General features: G+C 33.7%; 1 protein-coding gene across 3 annotated transcripts in view; it reads right to left on the bottom strand.

Moving 5' to 3' along the window:
- Positions 1-16527, bottom strand: part of Nplp1 (Neuropeptide-like precursor 1) — a 33188-nt gene extending 16661 nt beyond the window's left edge. For all 3 annotated transcript variants that reach the window (XM_075310496.1, XM_075310497.1, XM_075310498.1), the window contains exons 1-2: positions 16411-16527; positions 15921-16242 (exon numbers count right to left, since the gene is read on the bottom strand). In XM_075310496.1, coding sequence (XP_075166611.1) covers positions 15921-16013 — 93 coding nt within the window. In that variant the 5' untranslated portion in view covers positions 16014-16242; positions 16411-16527. The remainder of the gene's footprint in view (positions 1-15920; positions 16243-16410) is intronic.
- Between the last annotated feature and the right edge of the window lie 4093 nt (positions 16528-20620).

The following is a 20620-nucleotide window of genomic DNA, read 5'->3' on the forward strand; positions in this document are numbered from 1 at the left end:
TTATGTTACAGATTTATCGTTTTTATGAAACAATAAACAAAACTATTCTCTATTTTGTCGCAAAATTAGTTATATGCCAAGTTTTAGCTATATTCATGGTCAACAAAAAAAGAAGTCTGAAAATGTTATATGGTTTAACTATTTGGCTGCTGAGATCGAAATAAGATTGACTTGCAGATGCTTTTACATCTTTATCTTCTCGGCAATAAGAAATTTAACAAACGGGAGCAATAAGGCACACACGCAGAAAAGGAATTTGATCAGTAAAAGTTATTTTTGGATGCGGAGCATGCAATATTTTTGGCGCAAAAAATACCAAAATTTTGATTATCCCCTCTCAGATGATGCTGTTGGCATTTCTGAGTTTTTTAAAGCTTATCTAAGTGATTTCACCGCAATGTGGAACGTCTTTTGAACTCTTCTATAAAAAGGAGGTCCCTTGTCATTGAGCTGAAACATTGTGCAAACTCAGTAATAGACTGAATAGTCTGAGTAGGCATGAAATATAGGGCTGCAACTATACCTAACGCAACCTAGCCTAAGTCTGCCAAAATATATCATTTTATTTTAGCCACAAAAATTATACGTTACCTGGATAGGAGAATTTTTAATATGAACAGACTCTCGAGAGATGGCATAACAAGATCGACATCATATTTTTCTCGCTGATCTTATAGATAAAGGACATTGAAAGCCAATTAATCGAAATGACAGCCTAATTTCCCTTTTTCTGTCTATCTGTCCGCCTACAAGTAATGTTATACAAAGATTTTGCTAAACCACATCCAGAAAATGTTAATCCCCTTAAAAGTTAAACACCTATTGAAAATTATTTGAAAATTACCTCCATTTTAAAATATATGGAATCGTAACATTACGGATTATTGCTACTTCAAAAAAATATTTACTCATATGTCTACGCACAAAGAAATTTACATGGATGCTACATGTTTCGCATAATAAAAAAAAACATTCCTATCTAGTTTCCCAATCAATGCATAGTCCAAAGTTTTAACATTCCATTCAACCAAATTTTCCAGCGGATGTTATAATCCGGGCAATCATTTAGAGGTTCAAAATTTGGGATACCCAAAAGTTTCTATGTGGGTTGTTGGAAAGGCACGTCAAGTTTCCATGAACTTTAATCATTTTGAAATAGAAAAAGGAAGGAGCATATTACAAATATTTTTAATTAGCCGTATATAAAATAGTAGTAGTGGTATATAAAATATAGCCTAATAGGCCACGTGTGTTCCTTTTAAATTTATAGTTTACAGGGAGAATCGTTTTGTTTGCACAGGATGTCAAATACACCTGTTGCAACCAAAGGACGACTACGTTTATACCTTTCCTAAAACAAGTTAATTATATCCTTATTCTCCAAGTCAACTGTGGCGCCTTTGAGTTTACCTAAAGGAACTGTAAACATAATGCCCTTGCTCTTCTCACTTGCATTACACTCAATCATTTGGCTATTAAACCTATTGAAACTTTATTTTTAGGGTTCATCCTTACTTGGCAATTACCTTGAAAATGCCATATTAGCCTCAAACCAGAATACGTCAACTGTAACCTTAACCTCAGGCACCAAAAGAACCAAAACATGGAGGTGCTCTCCGTCAACCAAATACTCAAACAAACAAATGCCAAAACAGGAAAAGTTTAAGCCTAAACTTTGAGAGTTCAAACAGTTTTGAATGGAAGCCTCCTAAATGGCTATATAATGTACAGCCTCACTTCCTTCGTTGTACATCATCCTCCAGGGAGATTCAACAGAATTTAACAAATTCCTTTGACAGATTTCCCATAAGACATTGTTGAATTTCGACTCAAACAAACAGATGAACGAATGTCTTCGTTATGTCTCTGCTGTTCGAGCGATAAGGATGTTTTCGCAATGTTTGTGTCATATGTTCGATGTCTGAACAAATTTGTATTTGTATTTACTGTCATGCGAATCCCACCCTCTGACTCACTTGCCCATCGAAACTCACGGAGATGAACATAAAGTATCCGGACATAAAGAAACTTTTGTTTTCGAAAACATAAGCTCCAAATACACGAAAAAAATTCTATTAGAAGATTACTAAGGCTTTAATACGGGAGAAAAGCACTCTTTAGGCTTTAAGATGATTACCAAAAAAATCTGGCATGTGTATAAAACGTGGAAACGAAACACAGTAAACTGACATAATTTACGGTTGTAAGGACGGTACTTAGCCCTCAAAGTAATTTACCATATAAAAAAAATATTTTGACAAGTGGAGACCTAACAATCTCTATATACACATTTCTATGATTTTTTGTTATATTGCACTTGCTCTTACATACAGAGAGACCACAAGTCGATACTTGTCTTTTGAAGTAATTGAACTGTTTTGGGGTACAAAATATTGGCTCTTTAAAACTTCAATGCCGATTTCCATAGTTTGAAAAGTAATTATTTGAATTTAAATAAGTAGAACAATCAAAAAAATTTTTAAACATCCGGTTTGCCAATAAAATTAAAGTCGGCATGAACTTTTATGAATTGGTATCACCAGTCTATCAATATCTAATAGAAACCTGAGTTAGTGGCTAGGAAAAGTTCCAAAATGTAATTTTTCTCCACCACTAATGTCTACATCAGTTTGATTGTTCATAGACAACCCATCAGGATTATGTTGTTTGTAGACATCCCAGCGGTTATGGGACATATAACCATATATCGTTTTTATCGTTTTTTTAACCGCTGTCTACCACTATGTGTAAATTCATCAACCTCCAGCAATCTCCAGAGACCTTGCAAATATTTCTCATCATTAATTTTTATTTCATATCTATCTACGATAACAATATCCTCTTATACTTGAATGTTTAACACCTCATGGTGTGGTTTAACGCAAAATTGGTTACTTGGCTTTTATACTTGCGTCATGAAATCAGCATAGAAATTGCTTACTTACGAAAGGAATCGGCAACAACTGGTTGCGGTGGATGTTGCTATTCTACTAATTTTTCCTAAAGCTTTATCTAATACTTGGAGGGATGAAACTCTTCAGCTTTTCATTTTCATCCGATACGACTCATTAACATGCTGTCTTCGTTCATTTGGGAACGCTGAGATGACAGAAACAATTAAGTTGACAATTGCTTTATTATCGTACAGACAGACTGGATCATTATTTAACCAAACATTTTGGGACATGGCCTACGCTTAATAATTTTCGAAACCCTAACACACAAATTAAGTCATGAAGTGAGATGAGATGACCTTTCGTATGGTCAATGCTTGGTACGTGGTATCCTTGTGTGACATAGCCACCCCACATCCGACCAACAGCGAGGTATGCAATCATTTTGGCAAATGTTTGCTCGTTCCATAGCTCCCAGCCGTAAAGAATGTGAGCTGTTCAAATGGACCCTCAATTCCATTGGAAGAATAATAACGATGTTAGTAAATCACGTTCGCCCACAAAATCAACATGAGCCAAAGTTATGTGGCCACACATACATTTCTAATGGTCAAATACACTAACACACATACACAGCCATTTATATATACAGACATACAATTGCTTATAACAATCATTGAGATTGGAACTTAAATTCTTCAAGTTTTGTGGTCCACAGGACAAAAATAGCTCTGAAATTGATGATATGTGTTTTTAGTATACAACCGGTCAGCCGGTCATATTTCCTCGTATCTATTGTTATTCTTGATAGTGACTTGATATTGATATTTTTGTGAAGAAAAATCACAGTTCTAGAAAATTGAGTGGAAGTTTGTATGAGGAAAGAAAGATTACAACGTATTACCAACAATAATAAAAATTTTTCCTTACCAATAATATTAATAAATTTTTCTAAACAATCTAAAGAACACAAAGAAAATCTTTGTTCCGTTCAAATTATTCAAAAATGTTTTTTTTAAAGAAAACAGTTTTAAAGAATCTTTTATGTGAAAATTCAAATAGCGATGAAAATGAATTTTTCACAAAATACGATCGAAGAAAATAAGAAAGAGCTGGAGCCCGTTATATATAATCCAATACAATCACAAAAAATGTATCTAATTGATTTTCCCTAAACGACGTGGATGATGTTTTACAAGTGGTATTATAGAAAATAACTTTGTACCAAGGATTGGTTATAAAATAAAGATAGCAAGATCATCCATCGTGCGATAAATATGTATGGAAGCCATGTCCGAATCTGAAGCGAAGCATATGAGGCTAATGGGCACATATTTCTACAAATTTATGGGAGCCAAAAAAATCCTTCCGGGAGATTGGATAAAAGTTCTGAACTACAAGTAGATGACCTGACGGACGGACGGACGTAAAACCAGATTTCCTAAGGGTGTAGTATTATTTTTCATAGTTACGAAAGGTATAGTGAAAACCAATTGTTTAAGGCCCACTTAGACTATTCAGTCCAATGTAGCCACAAATGGTGAACTTCTCTCTTATCAATGAGTGCTGCCCAATTCTTTGTTTAGCTCAGTCCGAATAGCGTTTCACATTGCGGTGAAACTGCTTAGAGAAGTTTTGAAACACTCAAAAATATCACCAGCATTAATGAAAGGGGTAACCCACCGCTGAAGCTGGGTGTGAACCCATGGCCCTTCGTATGCAAGGCGGCTATGCTAATCATTGCAGTATGGAATCAATCAAAGATTAATATTTCTTGTGGCCACCAGATCACAATTTCATATTTCATTTGATAAAATTTTGTAACGTTTTCCGTTCAACCTTTCACATTTCGCCGTCAATGCATCCAACCTTTCACATTTCAAATGCTCCTATCAAATACCAAGAGAAAGAATTTTACACTACAGTTTTCAACTATTGTTTCAGTTTTGCCAAATTACCAAGCAATGCAGTGAAACCACTCGACTCTTGGCATTACACACACCAGCATAAATCCAGCGTTTGCTGTGGACAGTTTCATGGAATTTGGACTTTATTGCAAATGCTCATGGCTTGGTGTCATAGAACTTAATTGTGCGTTCATTCGCTTTCCTGCAAACTCTCAGTAATGTGTTCCCCATTCGTTTTAATGCAACTGCAAAGGTGAAACAAGACGGGCAGTATGGATTTATCAAACCCCCCACACACACACCAACTCTCAAACATAAATGGTCCATAATACACAACAATGGGACGGAAAATTTTAATTGCACTTCCAACGCTTTACACAGTGTATACTGGCTAACATGACTGAGTCTGGGAGTTGGGAGGTCATTTTATTTGTTTGGCTACTTATGCCCCATATAATTGCCATAAAAATCTGTTTTTTATTTGCATCTGTACTGTGCGCACACAAGCCAATGTGTTTCCCATTAAAATTAATATAAATAATAATTATTATTTTACTCACACACACACACATACAAAGAGAAAATCCTGGTTGATTTCACCTTAACGATTCAAGGTCCTTATGGTAAAACCCACTCATCCACTTATAATCACAATTATTGCTCGGTATTTGTATTTGGCCATGGGGAAAAAGGTATGTTTGTAGAGGTTGACCAAAGTTAAAATACCATTGGCTCACTAACGAACGATTGAACACCCACGTACACATGAAACTTACGGCCCTAAGTAAATTGTGTTAAATGGAAAGAAATATACCATGTGTGTTGAAAGCCAAGTAAGCAACTGTACCATGAAAGTCATATTGTAATTCAATATTTTTTCTTTCATCACTCATAGCTACATAAATATTTTTGGGACTAATAATGATATGGGTCTTTTTTTATATTCTCTATACAACGGAAGTAAGGTAGATGAGATGAGCTTTTCAAATGCTGAAGCATAGGATTGGGAAGCTATCGTCTAGAAAGGATGTTAATCCTTATCAACGTATTAGAAAATTATGCTATATTTGTTTTTTTTTTTTCCAAGAAAAAGGTAACATTGTTTTCCATAAAAACTATTTTTTTTAGTTCATATGTTCCTGGATAAAGAAAATGTATGCGTGGGGTGCTCTTATTAAGGTATTTTTCTCTGAAAATTCCAGTCTATGTTTATAGAACTTTAAATCTTTTTTCTTTTTTTTTTGAGTTTTTTGTTAAAATATTTTGTAGTTTCGCCACCGTTTCAATTGAATCTGAATGCTAATATACCAGTTTTTACAAAAGCACTTGTCTTAAAAATAATTGATATTATTTTTAAGACAGTAAATGAGAAGCAAACCAAAAAAAATGTTGAATTATCAGAACGCTTAAGAATTTAAATTTTTTATTGGTTCCTATACAACCTCAAGTTCCGAGATGGAATCGCAATATCTATTGCAAATAATCCCAATATCACTTTTTGATTCGATTTATTAGGATCACCCCATGGACAGGTCCTCATGATCCAATCTGGGACAAGCTGCTAGCACCAGAATGGAAAAGCGTTTTTGATTCGATTTATTAGGATCACCCCATAGACAGGTCCTCATGATCCAATCTGGGACAAGCTGCTAGCACCAGAATGGAAAAACGTTTGCACCTATTTCCCGTTGGGTTTATACTATGACATTTTGAATGGAAAATTTGGTAAATAATTTATTTTTTGTTTTCTGAAAATTTGGATAAATACTTTCTTTTGAATCCTCATACATCATTTCTCAACATTATTGTTTTTTAAACAAATCCTTTGACGATTAAAGAGATTTATTCGTTATTTTACATATTATTTGCATATATGCCTATATCGGGCAGATTCAATTATTAAAAATCATTTTAACATAAAGATTATGCTTTAACATGATATGATTACAGATATTAGCCAAATATTATTCCAGAAAGAAAGAAAAGAAAAACACAAACAATTAACCAGTCTCTGAAACACATACTAGCCTAAACAAGTCCTTAGAATTTCATCAAATTATAGCAACATGGTATTTAACTACTCCTCCTCCTCTTTAAATTTGGGAACCGATGATGATTGCAAACCTATTGGAGGTTTTCTAAAGGATGGGTATATTTATATGGCCACATATTCAAATTTGTATATGTTACAGTGTTTGTGTGTTACGCATTAGTATTGTGTATACATGACACACGTCTTCACAAAATGCCACACTCAAATAAAAGGTACAAAAACCCACAGAGATTAATACATCTTGACATTTCATTTAAATGCCATACCTCTCGGCACTCGAACTCATCTGGAGCCAAACAAGTGGGGTAGAACAAGTCAGTCGACCATAGTAGTCGCCTGTATTTGGTCTAAAACGTTCCACTTAACAACAAAACAATAACTCTAGTCCATGGTATGGTGTTTAGTCCTGCCATGGTCGCTTCGATGCTCAACTTATTCATGAGTGTATTGTATGCATGTGTAAGCCTGTTTTCTGTGTGAGTTTATTTACACATAAAAAAGCTACGTTTCCAAGCTCATAGAATATAGTCAAAGCAACAGCCAAATGATTTCAATAGTGCCTGGGATCGTTATCAAATGAAACCATACAGTGGAAGGAGGTGGCTGTATGGATATGTATGCATGTGCGTTTGTATTAGCAGTGGTTTGAGAGTCGACATACATAAATTTTTGGATGTTGAAGTGTTGTGCGTAGATGCTTTCATGCGAAACAAATAATAATAATAAAAAACACTGTTGCCTTTTTTGTGTAAACATTTACAAATACACACACACAGGCACACTTTCACCCATAGACAGTTATTTCATTCACAAAAGTCATCATTCCCCTGTTGCTTATTTTTTTGGGAGGGTTTAGAGAAGCAGACCACCCAGTTGGGTCGATATTCAAGCTGCAAGGGAAGAGTCAAACAACAACCCAGGCAACAAGCGGTGGCATCTAAGAGAGATAAATTATTATTATTTCAAAAAAAATCTCACTGTTCTATATTAAATAGGCAAGTCCTTTGAGTGTATGTTGATTATTGAATCTGTTTGTGTGTGCATCTGTATGTGTGTATGGAGTAAACAGAGTAATATTTGTTAACATTTCGGGAATACTTATCAAAGGCGGACTGGCACTGAGAGAGTACAAAGGCAGGGAGGACGACGACTATTTCATTCTAAAAATAAACGTAATTGATGGCGTTGAAAGTCGTGTGGTTTGAAATTCATAGGCTGGGCAAGGAGCTAGCAAAAGAACCCTGTCTTGTATGCTGGCACAAGTGTTGGCAGAAGTGCGTGCTCTTGGCTGAGTGGGTGCTATCACGAGCCACACAAACCATGTTGTGAATGAAGGAATATAATTCTTTTGGTTATTATATTTTGCAAAATTGTTGCTATTTCTCTTTCTCTGCTTCTCTGAATTGTTGCTATTCTTTTACTGTTATTTGCCTCATCGATTTATTTACTTTGTGATTATAAAAGTTTTCTCATTTGGGCATTTGATTGAATTTCGTTTTTTTTTTGTGAATTACAAAACAAAATAAATAGAGTAAACAATCAGTAGTCATTTATAACGTTCATTAGCCCCTTTCAATGGCCAAGAGATTTATTTAAAAGTTCAGGCAAAAAATATTTCAAATTTCCTAATTAAGTTAAGTTTATAATTACATATTAAGTAGCTGTAGCCAAACAAACTTGCAGAGCTAATTGGCAAAAATAATAATTCACAGTACATGGTGGCGTATAATTCTTGTGAATTTCAAATCTCAACAATCATACGTCCCGTGGGTCGGAATGATAGCAAGTAGGAAAACCATTAAAAGGTGACTATGCCAAACAAATACATACCCCGGCTCATACCTATATTCAATCATTGGTGAATAATATATTGTGGACACTGACATGTGTATTGGCATAAATGCCAATGCCACCCACAATTTCTCTACAAACTACTGATGGTTCATACACTTTGTCATTTTGGCTCGCGAAATATTCCACATGGAAATATTTCTTTGAAAAACGTCTCCCTGGCATTTATTGTGTTTGGTTGGACGATTTATAAATCGTCCAATCCGTTTGTATACAAAAGGATTGGCATTGTGAATATGCTTTATATATTTTCTTTCATTAATTGGCATAACATTGTCGTACCATCATTGATTTTTGAGTGTTACAAAGGAGTTATTTTTCATATTGTAAATAGTGTTTTACTTATATTAAGATCAAAGGGATTCCGCTACAGTTGGTGTTACTATGGTTGTTCATAGTTGTCTATAAACATATGGAATTAAATCTAGAAATTGTCCGTTGTAGATTTATGTATTTCAAGAAATTCTTTAGAAATCTGATTTTGATGAAGTGACATCAGTGTAAAGATTACAAATCAAAAGAAAAAGGAAAGAGTGAGAAGAACTACAGAGATATTATTAAATATAATTAAAGCATTTAAAGTCCAACAAATACAATAGAAGCAAATGGAAGGTGAAAATCATTATATCAATAGTATTGAAATTTGGTTCTAATAGTTATTTGGTAGACATTAAATACTGTGTGAATTTGAACAAGAACTAAAATTTATAGAAAAAAATGTATTTCTAGTTTATCATTTTTATTTTATCTATATAAATTAAAAGATTAGGAAAAAATAACTTTAAACTAGGTTATATATATAGTAATATATAAATATATTTATAGATACGTTAGCCAACGAACTTTTAAGCCGTACTATGGACATAGCTGTCATCTTGCCAATCTATTCCAAATGCCAGTTAAGAAATTAACGGATAAAAAAAATTCCGTTAAATTTAACCGCAGAGAAATAATTCCCATTTTACTTTCTATTAACTCGGAGTTAAATTCTAACGGAACTACATGAAAATGGCCGTTGATGTATTAATTGTAAATCATATCATTTGAATCAGTTTCAATTATTTCCAAAAATTTAGTTTTATATTTATTAAAACCCAAACAAAAACACAATGTTTTTGGTTTTGAAATTATTAAACCAATTTATGCAGATTTAATCGTACAAACTAAATTACGGGCAAATTCTGCTTTGCTGACTTGTTACTTCTTAAACTGTTATTAAATTATAAATTATTGTTTGTCAAAAAAAGGACGAGTAAAATTTCTCAAATATAAAAAAATTCTTGTGAAGCATTCAACGAATCTTTGCTCAAAGAAAAAATTAAATCTGTTTTAATAATATCCTTTGAGTGTTCTTATATTTAGATTTATATTAAAGAATATGTATTCATGAAAAAGACAATAAAAAAATGTCTGGCATTTTTATGAGTGGAATTTCCAATATAGAAAATAAAATTCAACAATTTATTTCATTTAATATACGTACATATTCAAAATAATTATTTAGCTATCAGGAGATTGTATACAAATATACATGGTGACAAAGGGTATCCTTTTCAAGACTATTGATTACCTGACAAATTTTCTGCTGAGCATCACCATTTTAGATTGTTGAACATGTTTAAAAAATTCTTATATTGAGTTTTTCATCATAGTTAAGCTAAACTACATTCGAAAACATACGTGCACCTAAATCTGTAAGAAATGGGCAGGAATAACATTTTTACGTTTTTCCTGTTTGTAACATGGTAATGCAGCATTTGCCTTTTTCTGATTTTTTATGGAAGAAAATGTCAGAATTTCATCCTCTGCAGTGGCTTTGTGGAATTTAGTTTGCAGCTAACGTATTGCTTTGACGTGCAATCAATATACAGGAAAAAAATGTCCTATTTTCTCACGCAATATCCTTTGTCAATTCAGACAATTTTTATTTTGAAAAAAGAAACTAACTAAACGCAAAAACAAAACGAAACCAGGAAAATAAAAATTTGGGAAAATGTATAAGAAAGATACATAATTAAATTGAATAAAAGTACTCAATTTTTAGTCTAATTAACAATCGACACATTTCAGAATAAAATACAGGTCAAGCGACAATATAAAACCCATGACTTTGACTTGGGTTTGTTAGAAGGTCATGTCAATTAATTAAGCATACACTGTTCTGATTTTACATCAACCCTTCGATATTTATTCACCCGGGCAGTAAAACTACCTATCAAAAATAGAAGCTAATCTGCACTGTAATAACAAAGAAAAAATATTGTCAAAAAAATTCTACAAACTACCTTGATAGACTTTTCATTGTGAACGATTTAATCTTGGATGGGACATTTTGCTGAGCCATCATCGAAGCAAATCTAATCTGATGTACAAAAATCTATTTCATTCCTTTTCACCCGAACAATCCTTTATTCTGGTGAAATATTTCACTTGAATTTTAAAATATTTGTTCAGTTTTTCAATGAAGGACAAATACACCTACGGCAAGCACTAGTCATTGCCATCAATAATAGCCCGTCCCATGGTACACTATCAGCATAAATCTCAGCATCAGGCTAACGCCAAAGCTCGTTTCAGTTCAATTCAGTTCTACTCATTCTTCCATTTTTTCTCCTTTGCATGAATGAAAATAATACTCATTCATGGTATGAAATTGTACGGGAATACGACCCGGTAAAGTAGATGATGGTGATGATTACGGTATGGGGTAATGATGTTTATGTGAGAACTATGATGAGACTGAATGAAGAGGGGTAACATTTTTCAAAGAGATTAGCAATTCATGCCAAATAATATAAGTGCCAATAAGGCAACAATATTGGATATTAGTTTTTCAATGCCTGAAGGAATTTGCTAAGGATTTCAATAGAAAATAAGTCATAGTCTTGGCAAATTGAATGACAATTATGACTCAAATTCGAAGAATTCCCATTTAATTGATGAGTACTTGGGCAAAGTTTATAAATCTTATTGGATATAATGAAATACGTTGGTTAATTGATATCATTAAAATAAAGGAATTTCTAAGAAAAAATAAAAATTTTAATTGGACACCTATCGAATAATCTTTTCGTTTAAATTGGATAATTTCAATTTTCATTTTACCTTCATCCCTTTATCTTTATCATTTTATCTATCTTTAGGCGAAATACTTAGAATTTTATAGAAAGTTTCAAATTATATTTTGTGTGTAAACATAGCCTTCTATACAAATCGGTCGCTGTATGACCACAAATTGTAAAATAAGTAAATAAAATATTGTAAAGTCTTAGTGAGCTAAGCCGAGTAATATATACGCACCATTTTTTTTTTTTTTTCTTCGAAAAGAAATTTTAGACAAACAAAGTTTCATAGGTCAAATAAACACAAATTTATTGAACCCTTCGAAATAAGTATCTCCGGCAAATATTATTAAGTTCTCTAAACTTCAAAATTTTACTTTTGAATAAGAGATATGAATATTGTAGCGTATTTACTTTAGTCGAATAGCATTATTACTTACGAAATGTATTTGGCCATACACATACATGCATTCATGAGCATATTGTATATAAAGGCTAATCCGGCTCTAGTTCGTTAGTGGTTTATCCCCTTGCAGTAACTCTGGTAGAAATTCTGAGTGTTTCATACCTTTGTCGAGTGAGCATTTCGGACTCGGAAATTTAGTCCATACTGCTCAAGCCTGCCTTCGCTTTGACTTCAATGCAACCAATCATATTGCGAATCGTAATTCCTTATGTATCCCGAAATTAGTGAATATAAATTACACATGGCAAACGGCATTTATCGAGTAACTTTCTTCGATATTTATAGACTGTGTCTTAATATCTTAGAATTTTGCCTCATACAATTGTCGTTCTATAATTCAGTTTGTTAACATACAAAATATACGGGCTCATTCAATTCATTTACTGAATTTCATACAATAATAAAAGCATATTTGTTATGAATTGTAAGCAATAAAATAAAATAAAGAGGGTATCATAAATTGGTATTGTAGAAATAACCTTCATCATAAACTAGTTTATTGTGGTAAATGAGACTGTTTATGCATGTAATCAATAGTTTGGCTAATATAAGGTCAAGGAAACGGACTTTCCATTGCACGATTTATAATGGCAGCACACTAAAAAAGTACCACAAACGAAAAATCATGTCAAATTCAATGTAATTCACAGCATTGTGTCAAAAAAAAAGTTTCACAGCATTGTGTCAAAAAAAAGTTTCAAACTTTTGTATAGCCGCGTCCTGAATTTCCGACAGTGGTCCAAAGCGAAAAGAGATTTAACAAAATATATGATTTTAAAAATAAAGGGTGGTTAAATTTCAAGGGCCGATGTTGAATGTGAACCACACCTAAACTCCAAGTTTTTTTCCGAACTTTATTTGACATTTCTCTATTTCAGACTTACTCAATTTGAACCATGGACGTCGCGAATGGGCAGAATGTTCCAAGAAATGGCAACAGTGGATGATCAATTTTCGAAGAAAATCATCTTCAGTGATGAGGCACATTTTCACCTCAGTGGATTCGTCAATAAACAGAATTGCCGCATTTGGGCGAATGAGAATCCAAGAGTGATTGTCGAAAACCCAATGCACCCACAAAGAGTGACTGTTTGGTGCGGTTTATGGACTGGCGGCATCATCGAGCCGTATTTTTTCCAAAATGAGGTCCGTCAGGCAGTTACTGTGAATGGTGTTCGCTATCGTGAGATGATAACGAACTTTTTATGGCCCGAATTGGAAGATATGGATGTGGACGATATGTGGTTTCAGCAGGACGGTGCCACTTGCCACACAGCTAACGAAACAATGGCTCTTTTGCGCAACAAATTCAATGGCCGTGTTATCTCACGTAATGGCGAAGTCAATTGGCCGCCAAGATCATGTGATTTGACACCGTTGGACTTTTTTCTTTGGGGTTATTTGAAAGAAAAGGTGTACGTCGATAAGCAAGCAACAATTCAAGAGCTAAAGGATGAGATAATTCGGCACATTAACGGCATAGAGCGTCCATTATGCCTCAGCGTCATCGAAAATTTGGACCATCGGATGAAGGTGTGCCACCGAGGTCGGTGCGCCCATTTGGCCGATATTTTGTTCCATACATAATTGAGTAATACCAATATATCATAATAAAATAAAATTACAATAATTTCCTAAATAGTTTGTGTTTTATCCAAAATCAACATCGGCCCTTGAAATTTTAACCACCGTTTACAATAAAAATACAAACAAGAGATTTTTGTCTTCCAGAATTTTTTTTAAATCTGTTCATTTGTTTTTGCTTACTCATGACACTTTAAGCCAAATAAATATAGACTATTACTCTCTAAATTTGAAAAAAGAACAAACTTTGGTTGTGTTCAAGCGATTTTCAAATTTTTAAAAGATTTTCGCCTCTCCTTTTTCTCGGCGTTTAACGCTAAATAAACATAATCTGGTCCTATATTTTCTGTGATGTTATATATACGTAAGCGAATTTCGACTTTCTGCAATAATTATATCGTCCAAATTTAGCTAATATGACCTAAAACTTCATAAACGAGCTCATTGTTTCTGCGTAGAATGTGAACAAACTTTCGTGACCTTTCGTTCCGATTGAGGAATTTCACCCCATTGCTCCAGTTTGGTCCAACAATATTTCTATAGCAGATGCCCGTCCTTTGGAGTCCGTCGCCTCCTCTTCTTGACCATATGAACACATTACCATTACCATCATGATCACATCTGTCAATTTATGTCTACGAAATATCACGCAAATTTTTTTTTTAAAGGCCAAAGATGATCTCTGGATCATTTCGATTGAAATGTACATGATTTCTAAGAATTCTCTCTAAGTTTAACAAACAATTTTACCCCATATTCAATTTGAAGATATTTTAGAAGATTTGGTGTTATCCCGTCATTCCAATAATGGAACAATGCCTCAAGATGGCGGTGACGAGAAGTGTTTTACCCAGAAAAAAATTTCCGTAGTTAAACTATCGCTAAATTTAACTTATTTTTATTGGAAAAAATTTATTGGCTTGTAGTTAAATTTTATTATTTTTATCGAAATTTTCCACAGTTTAATGAAATCTTACTTTTTTTGAACTAAACGTGAGTATAAAGTTCAATTACCGTACACATAAGTTCAATATGAACTAAAACAAATGAACATTTTCGTACGATTCCCAAAAATAGTAAGAATGAACTACTGTATGGTTAAAATGGTCATGATTTGGCGCCAATGATTTTCTTCTTTACTTTTAGTTAATTTTTTCTTGTATGAGATGATGTAATTTCGTGAATTGCAGTTAAAAAGTACAACAGGGTATTAAAATTTCCTGGTTTTAACAACGCTTTGTGGAAATCTCAAAATGTGGAGTAAAATTTAGTTCAATTTTCGTGCGTGGTAGTTCATTCTTCCTATAAAATAGTTCACTTTTTTTCGGTGTATTGTCATATGTCTTAATATCGGATGCTCTTCACATAAGTGAAAAGCTGATTATTCAAATTAATGAAATCTATATCTCAACTTCATCTAATTTAAGCGAAATCAATGATATTCGTTGCTCTTTCAAAAGAAAACTTTTCTACGCCGCATTTCATAATGATGATATGATGAAAATTGCGACCCCTATCTCTAAATGATCGGACGAACGTGTGGGCATTTATTTATTATACGCTAACCATATAATGATGTAGAGTATAATGAGACCTCCCCAACATTTAAACCAATCTCAAAGTGGCCAATTATCATTGTAAAATTCAATTCATCACATGCCTCCAAGTTTTAAATTAAATAAAATATTTTTCATAAAACGGATAAAAATATCGAGAATATAAAAATATCACTGTATCATGAAATGTGTTCCCAAAACAACGTAATAACATAATTCATTGTGAAAAAATCGCTATATGTATCTGTTGAGGAGCAGAGAAGCTTAACTATATTTCGCTTGTATTGTAAAATATAACAAACGCACATATTACGATAATATCCCTGGATCTGTCAATCATCACCGCATACTTAACACCTCCTATTGTAAGTGGTAATTTCTTGTTGATGTTTTTGATATTAAAATCCTCGTTTTTCTCTTGTGTTTGATGGATCCCAAATGAAATCTTTCACTCAATCACAATAACACCCATAATATTTCTTCCTCCCACAAAGGATAATTAACGAAAAGTTTAATTGGATTTAATAGTGATGGAGGTGGTACTTACGACATTCAAAAGCAAACCAAATAACAGCCACAGCCTGATAACGGTCAAAGGATGTTGTTGGAATAGCTTCCTTTGATGCTTTAGTTGCTGCATTGCATGCGATTTAGATGCTGGTTGTGGCGATGATGATACTGGTACCGATGTTAAAGCTGTTGCTGCTGGTCTTAAGGACTTAATTCTTTGGTTGTATAAACTCGTTCTCCCCGCCGTTATCCTTCCTCTGTTTTCTTTAGCAGCCAACACAAGTGAGACGTTTACCACAAAGTCTTTTGTTATCCAAAACTTTAACGGTCACTTAGCACAATGAGCAGCTTTTGTATCACTTAATTAAACGGAAATATTTACTTTTAGCACAATTTAAGCCAAAAAAGGGGGGGACGCAAAAATCAAAATCAAAAATAATATCCCCTATCCCTACCCCCGCCCAAAAATCCTCCTCCAAATAAAAAAATAATCTGTACAACATTTACACCAAATGGGAAACACTCACAAATGGATTTGCTTTTGAAGTGCAAATGCTAACACCACAGCGTTGAAATAATTTTCAACAAGTCGTTGGGTCTCCTTTCTCCACTGCTTCTGCAGCAAAGTCGTTGTGAATACTAAATGCTCGCTTCAGGATAACAGGGCTTTTATAGTCGTGACTCTCTTTCACATGCTGTGCTGCTGCTACTGCCGAATACCCCCATTAAAGAGGAAGAAGTTGCAGGATGGTATTTCACTGTGACTGCTGATGCTCCGTTATGTGAGAAGCTTCTCCTCTCTTTGGGGACTGAATCTGAGCTTTTTTTCTTGCTAGTTGGTGGTTTCATTTGCTCGGGTCGGGATTTTGTTTACAAATGGATAACAACGGAATGGCCTGCTAAATGTGTTGAACTGTTGCTGTTGCTTTTGCTGGAATACCGACGCCGCCTTCACTTGTGACTTACGAACGAATATATTTGTAATGAGGTTTTTGCGAAAGAAATGACGTCACACGCGACACGGTTTAGAGTGCAAAGTGTAACTGATGTCCTTAGTATAAAGGTAGTTTTGATGGGGGACTGAAAGTACCACACAGTGGGCTTTAATTCTTTGGGAAAATTTTACTATCTCAAAGGTTTCTTGATTCTCTGATATTTTTATAGGTCCCCCAATCATGCTATATGTATAGAACTTAAATAATTATTATATTATTTATTGGAGAATTACCTTATGATTTCTTGTTCTGCCCGGGAGCCAACTAACTTACCCTTGGAACTTGATTCTTCTTAACTAACTTCCATTGCATTTCTCAGAGCTTTGGTTCCGCTACATTTTTAAATGATGGCTTGTTATTTGGCGGAATCTTATTTTTAGAAGCTCAAACAGTTCACACGGAATCGATTATCGATTCTAGCATTAAAATCGGGAGCTCGGGCTATATGGGGACTATACAAAAATGGGTTTTTTTAATTTCATGTTTAGCATGAGGGTTCCAAAGGACACAAAATTCCAAACTACTCAAGAAAAAAATGAAGAAAGTTTTTGGCATATAATTTTGAAATGAATCAACAAATGAACGGAAATAGCCAGTATCGAAATTTATCTCGAAGCTACAAGACGAAATCTGTGTCGAAGCCGTAGAACCGCCTAAAAACGATGAACAGAAAAATATATGGACATTTAATATAGTTTCGAGATTTAACATTTCTTCATCAATAGTCCATTATTTTTCGTTTCAAAAAATAACTTTTACTTTTACTACGAATTTCTCGTAATATGATGATAGTCCAGAATTATGATTTATCGACTGACATTAATAAAAAATAAAATGTTTTTTAGTAAATTTTAAATCATTTCCACAACGAAGTACAATTTTTTGGGCAACATAAGTATTAAAAAAAAACAATAAGCTGTTAAAAACTTTGCAATAAACACTCAAGCGATAAAGTTTTAATCAATTCGTTTAAGACGATACATTAATATACATATGCTCCTTGCCATTAACCCCCATTTATCCATCTGTCTTCTGGCTGGAAACTAGCATCGCAAATATCATTTTACTTCGATTATTCATTAAATCAAAGAAATATTATTTCTATATTAAGTTTCCAATATCCATATATCAATGAAAACGAAGAGAGTCATATATCCTGCCCCATAGAGTCGTAAATAAGCAATTCTATCCACTTCTCTTAGAGAGTCCCCTAAGAGCATGTTAGCTTATGCTGCTGTCCCATAAAAGGGTCGAATATGGAGACATGCGCCTTTGTCACCACGGCAAACACACATAGAAGCACCCAAAAAGGACATGGAATTCGATACTTTCACTACTGTTCATCTTGCTTTGTTACATCGAGATACTCAGAGCCAAGTATTCTTGTGCTTACAAGCATTCCTGGCATATCACAAGCTCCAAACATGCCAACCATTCATCCTTGTGCAACATCGATGAAATACCGATGCAATGTTAACTTACAATTAAATACACTCTGATACATACACAGCACAGTCATTTACACATACATGTAGATATGTAGCTGTAGGTGTTGCGCACGTTGAAGGTCCTCTGAGGATGAATGAAAAAGTGTTGCAAACTCTATGATAGACTTTCATCCGACTGAATTGAGAGTTTAAATAAGAGCTTCCATTACCTAAGGCATTTATTTTGGAATTTTTATTTATTTACTCTCATAAAATTAGAGAACCAAAAATATTGCTTATGTAGATACTTTTCTTTTTAAATATGTATTAACAGTTTATACAGCCCATTCAGTTTGTTTTTGTTGTCCTTGTCCATTTTAAGGGATGGTTCTTGGATGGTAATTGGATTAAATTGTAACGGTTTCCTTCATGTTGCCAAACATGTGTAGTCAATTCAACAAACATTGGCATTGCCAACAGTTTAGGTTTGCAATCTAAGTGACTAGCGTTGAAGATTCATATAAATAATAACGGTTGGGTTAGTGTTGCCAAGTATGTGATGTCATCATTGACATTGCCAACAGTTTAGGTTTGACTAACGAATTTTGAATTTTGAGTTAATTAGTAACGGTTGAGTTAGTGTTACCAAGCATGTGAAGTCAACATAATCAGCGTTGGTATTGGCAATAGTTCATTTTATCTGCTTATTTGAATGCAAATCGACTAGCCGCGTTTTTTAAAGGAGAAATAATATTTTTTTACACATGATTTTTTTACACAAATTCCAACCCAAATTTCAGACAAATCGGATGGAAAATGCATCTCAAAAAACACAAGAAGTAAAATTTGAACGTCGGTGTATATAAATGGCTATATAAACTATCTATATCTGTCTATGGACATGAAAGAACATTAAATTCTAAATTTCATGTAAACTTGATAAAAATGATGATCGTCTAAACCGTCAATCAATCGAGACTTAACAAACTACTAAATTGCCATTTCTGGTCTAATGGGCAAGGTAAGAAAAAATGGATTTTTGACAAAACTCAGTACACTACGATCATTTTTAAAGAAAGAAGGTTATGTCACCTTTCCTAACGAACACACGTATAGTATTTTCGTCCATTGTGAAATCTGTTGTAATCACGCTAAAACCTGAAAGCGTGTTTACAACAGATAGACAGGCGATAATAAATAAAATAAGTAAAGCATTCGTTAAATAAATCGCTTTCTACATCCTAAAGGTGGTGCTTCCTGGCATGTCGTTTTGTCTCAACTACTAAAAAGAGATCTCTTACAATTGAGATAAGATATATTCTCTATTTTGCACAGCAAATGGCACCCAATGGTAATTAGTGTCCTATGATCTTTACCAAAAAATTCTTCTCTTCGTGATGATGAATTACAGCACAGTAAGTAACCTTATATTCTAACCACTCAAGTGAAGGGTTGTTAGTTTTTCTTAATGTGAAACAGTGGACCCTATATCAACAAAATGAACTTGCTAACCATTGCACCACTATGGTTCTTAAAATTTACATTTAACACACGTACTAGACACACCTTATAAAAAAGATAAATTAATAGCCCTAATTGGCACATAAAATAGAAACACAAAATATTTCATATTTCAAACCGGATGTTCGTGCGAATATAGTCCATTTCAAAATTCATTCAATTTCTCATTGCATTGTTTCAACTCTACTTTCCCAAATTTGCAAGTTTCTATTATTCTTAGTAAGCTATAAATATTGTTTGATTTATTAGCAATAATTTATTGAGAGTTTCTCTAGGCCAATTCGTCATCGCTGGTTATGTCACCCTATTACTACTGTCCACATTATTTATACCAGCTCGTCCAATGAATGTGGCACGAAGTGCTACTGCCGCTACTACCACTGATGTTCATTGTTATTTATTGTTGTTTTCAGTTGGTCTTGAAATGAGCCGGTTTAGCAATGACAACAGCCAAACACAGTTGTCAAGCTACTGGTACTTAAGTTGCTCCATCCAACGAGTGGTATTGTGGTGTTCTATTTTATTTTATACTCTTTTCAACTCCAACTGGGTAGAACCCACTTTTCAAAACCAAATTAACATGTTCTGCATTATAATAAAGATGAGCAGATTGTGTGACACTATCGGTGTTCGTTTTATTCCATGAGACCATTTGTTGTTGTACCATGTACACCTTTTGTTATAACCCTTACACATAACAAAACCCCAATCGTTTTTAATTTTATTTTAAATTGTCTCTTTGAAATCGTAAATAAATGATGGCATGCCATTATGAATTCCTATGTCTGATTGCT

This window comes from Haematobia irritans, chromosome 5, assembly GCF_050003625.1.
Source record: "Haematobia irritans isolate KBUSLIRL chromosome 5, ASM5000362v1, whole genome shotgun sequence".
Lineage (NCBI taxonomy): Eukaryota > Metazoa > Arthropoda > Insecta > Diptera > Muscidae > Haematobia > Haematobia irritans.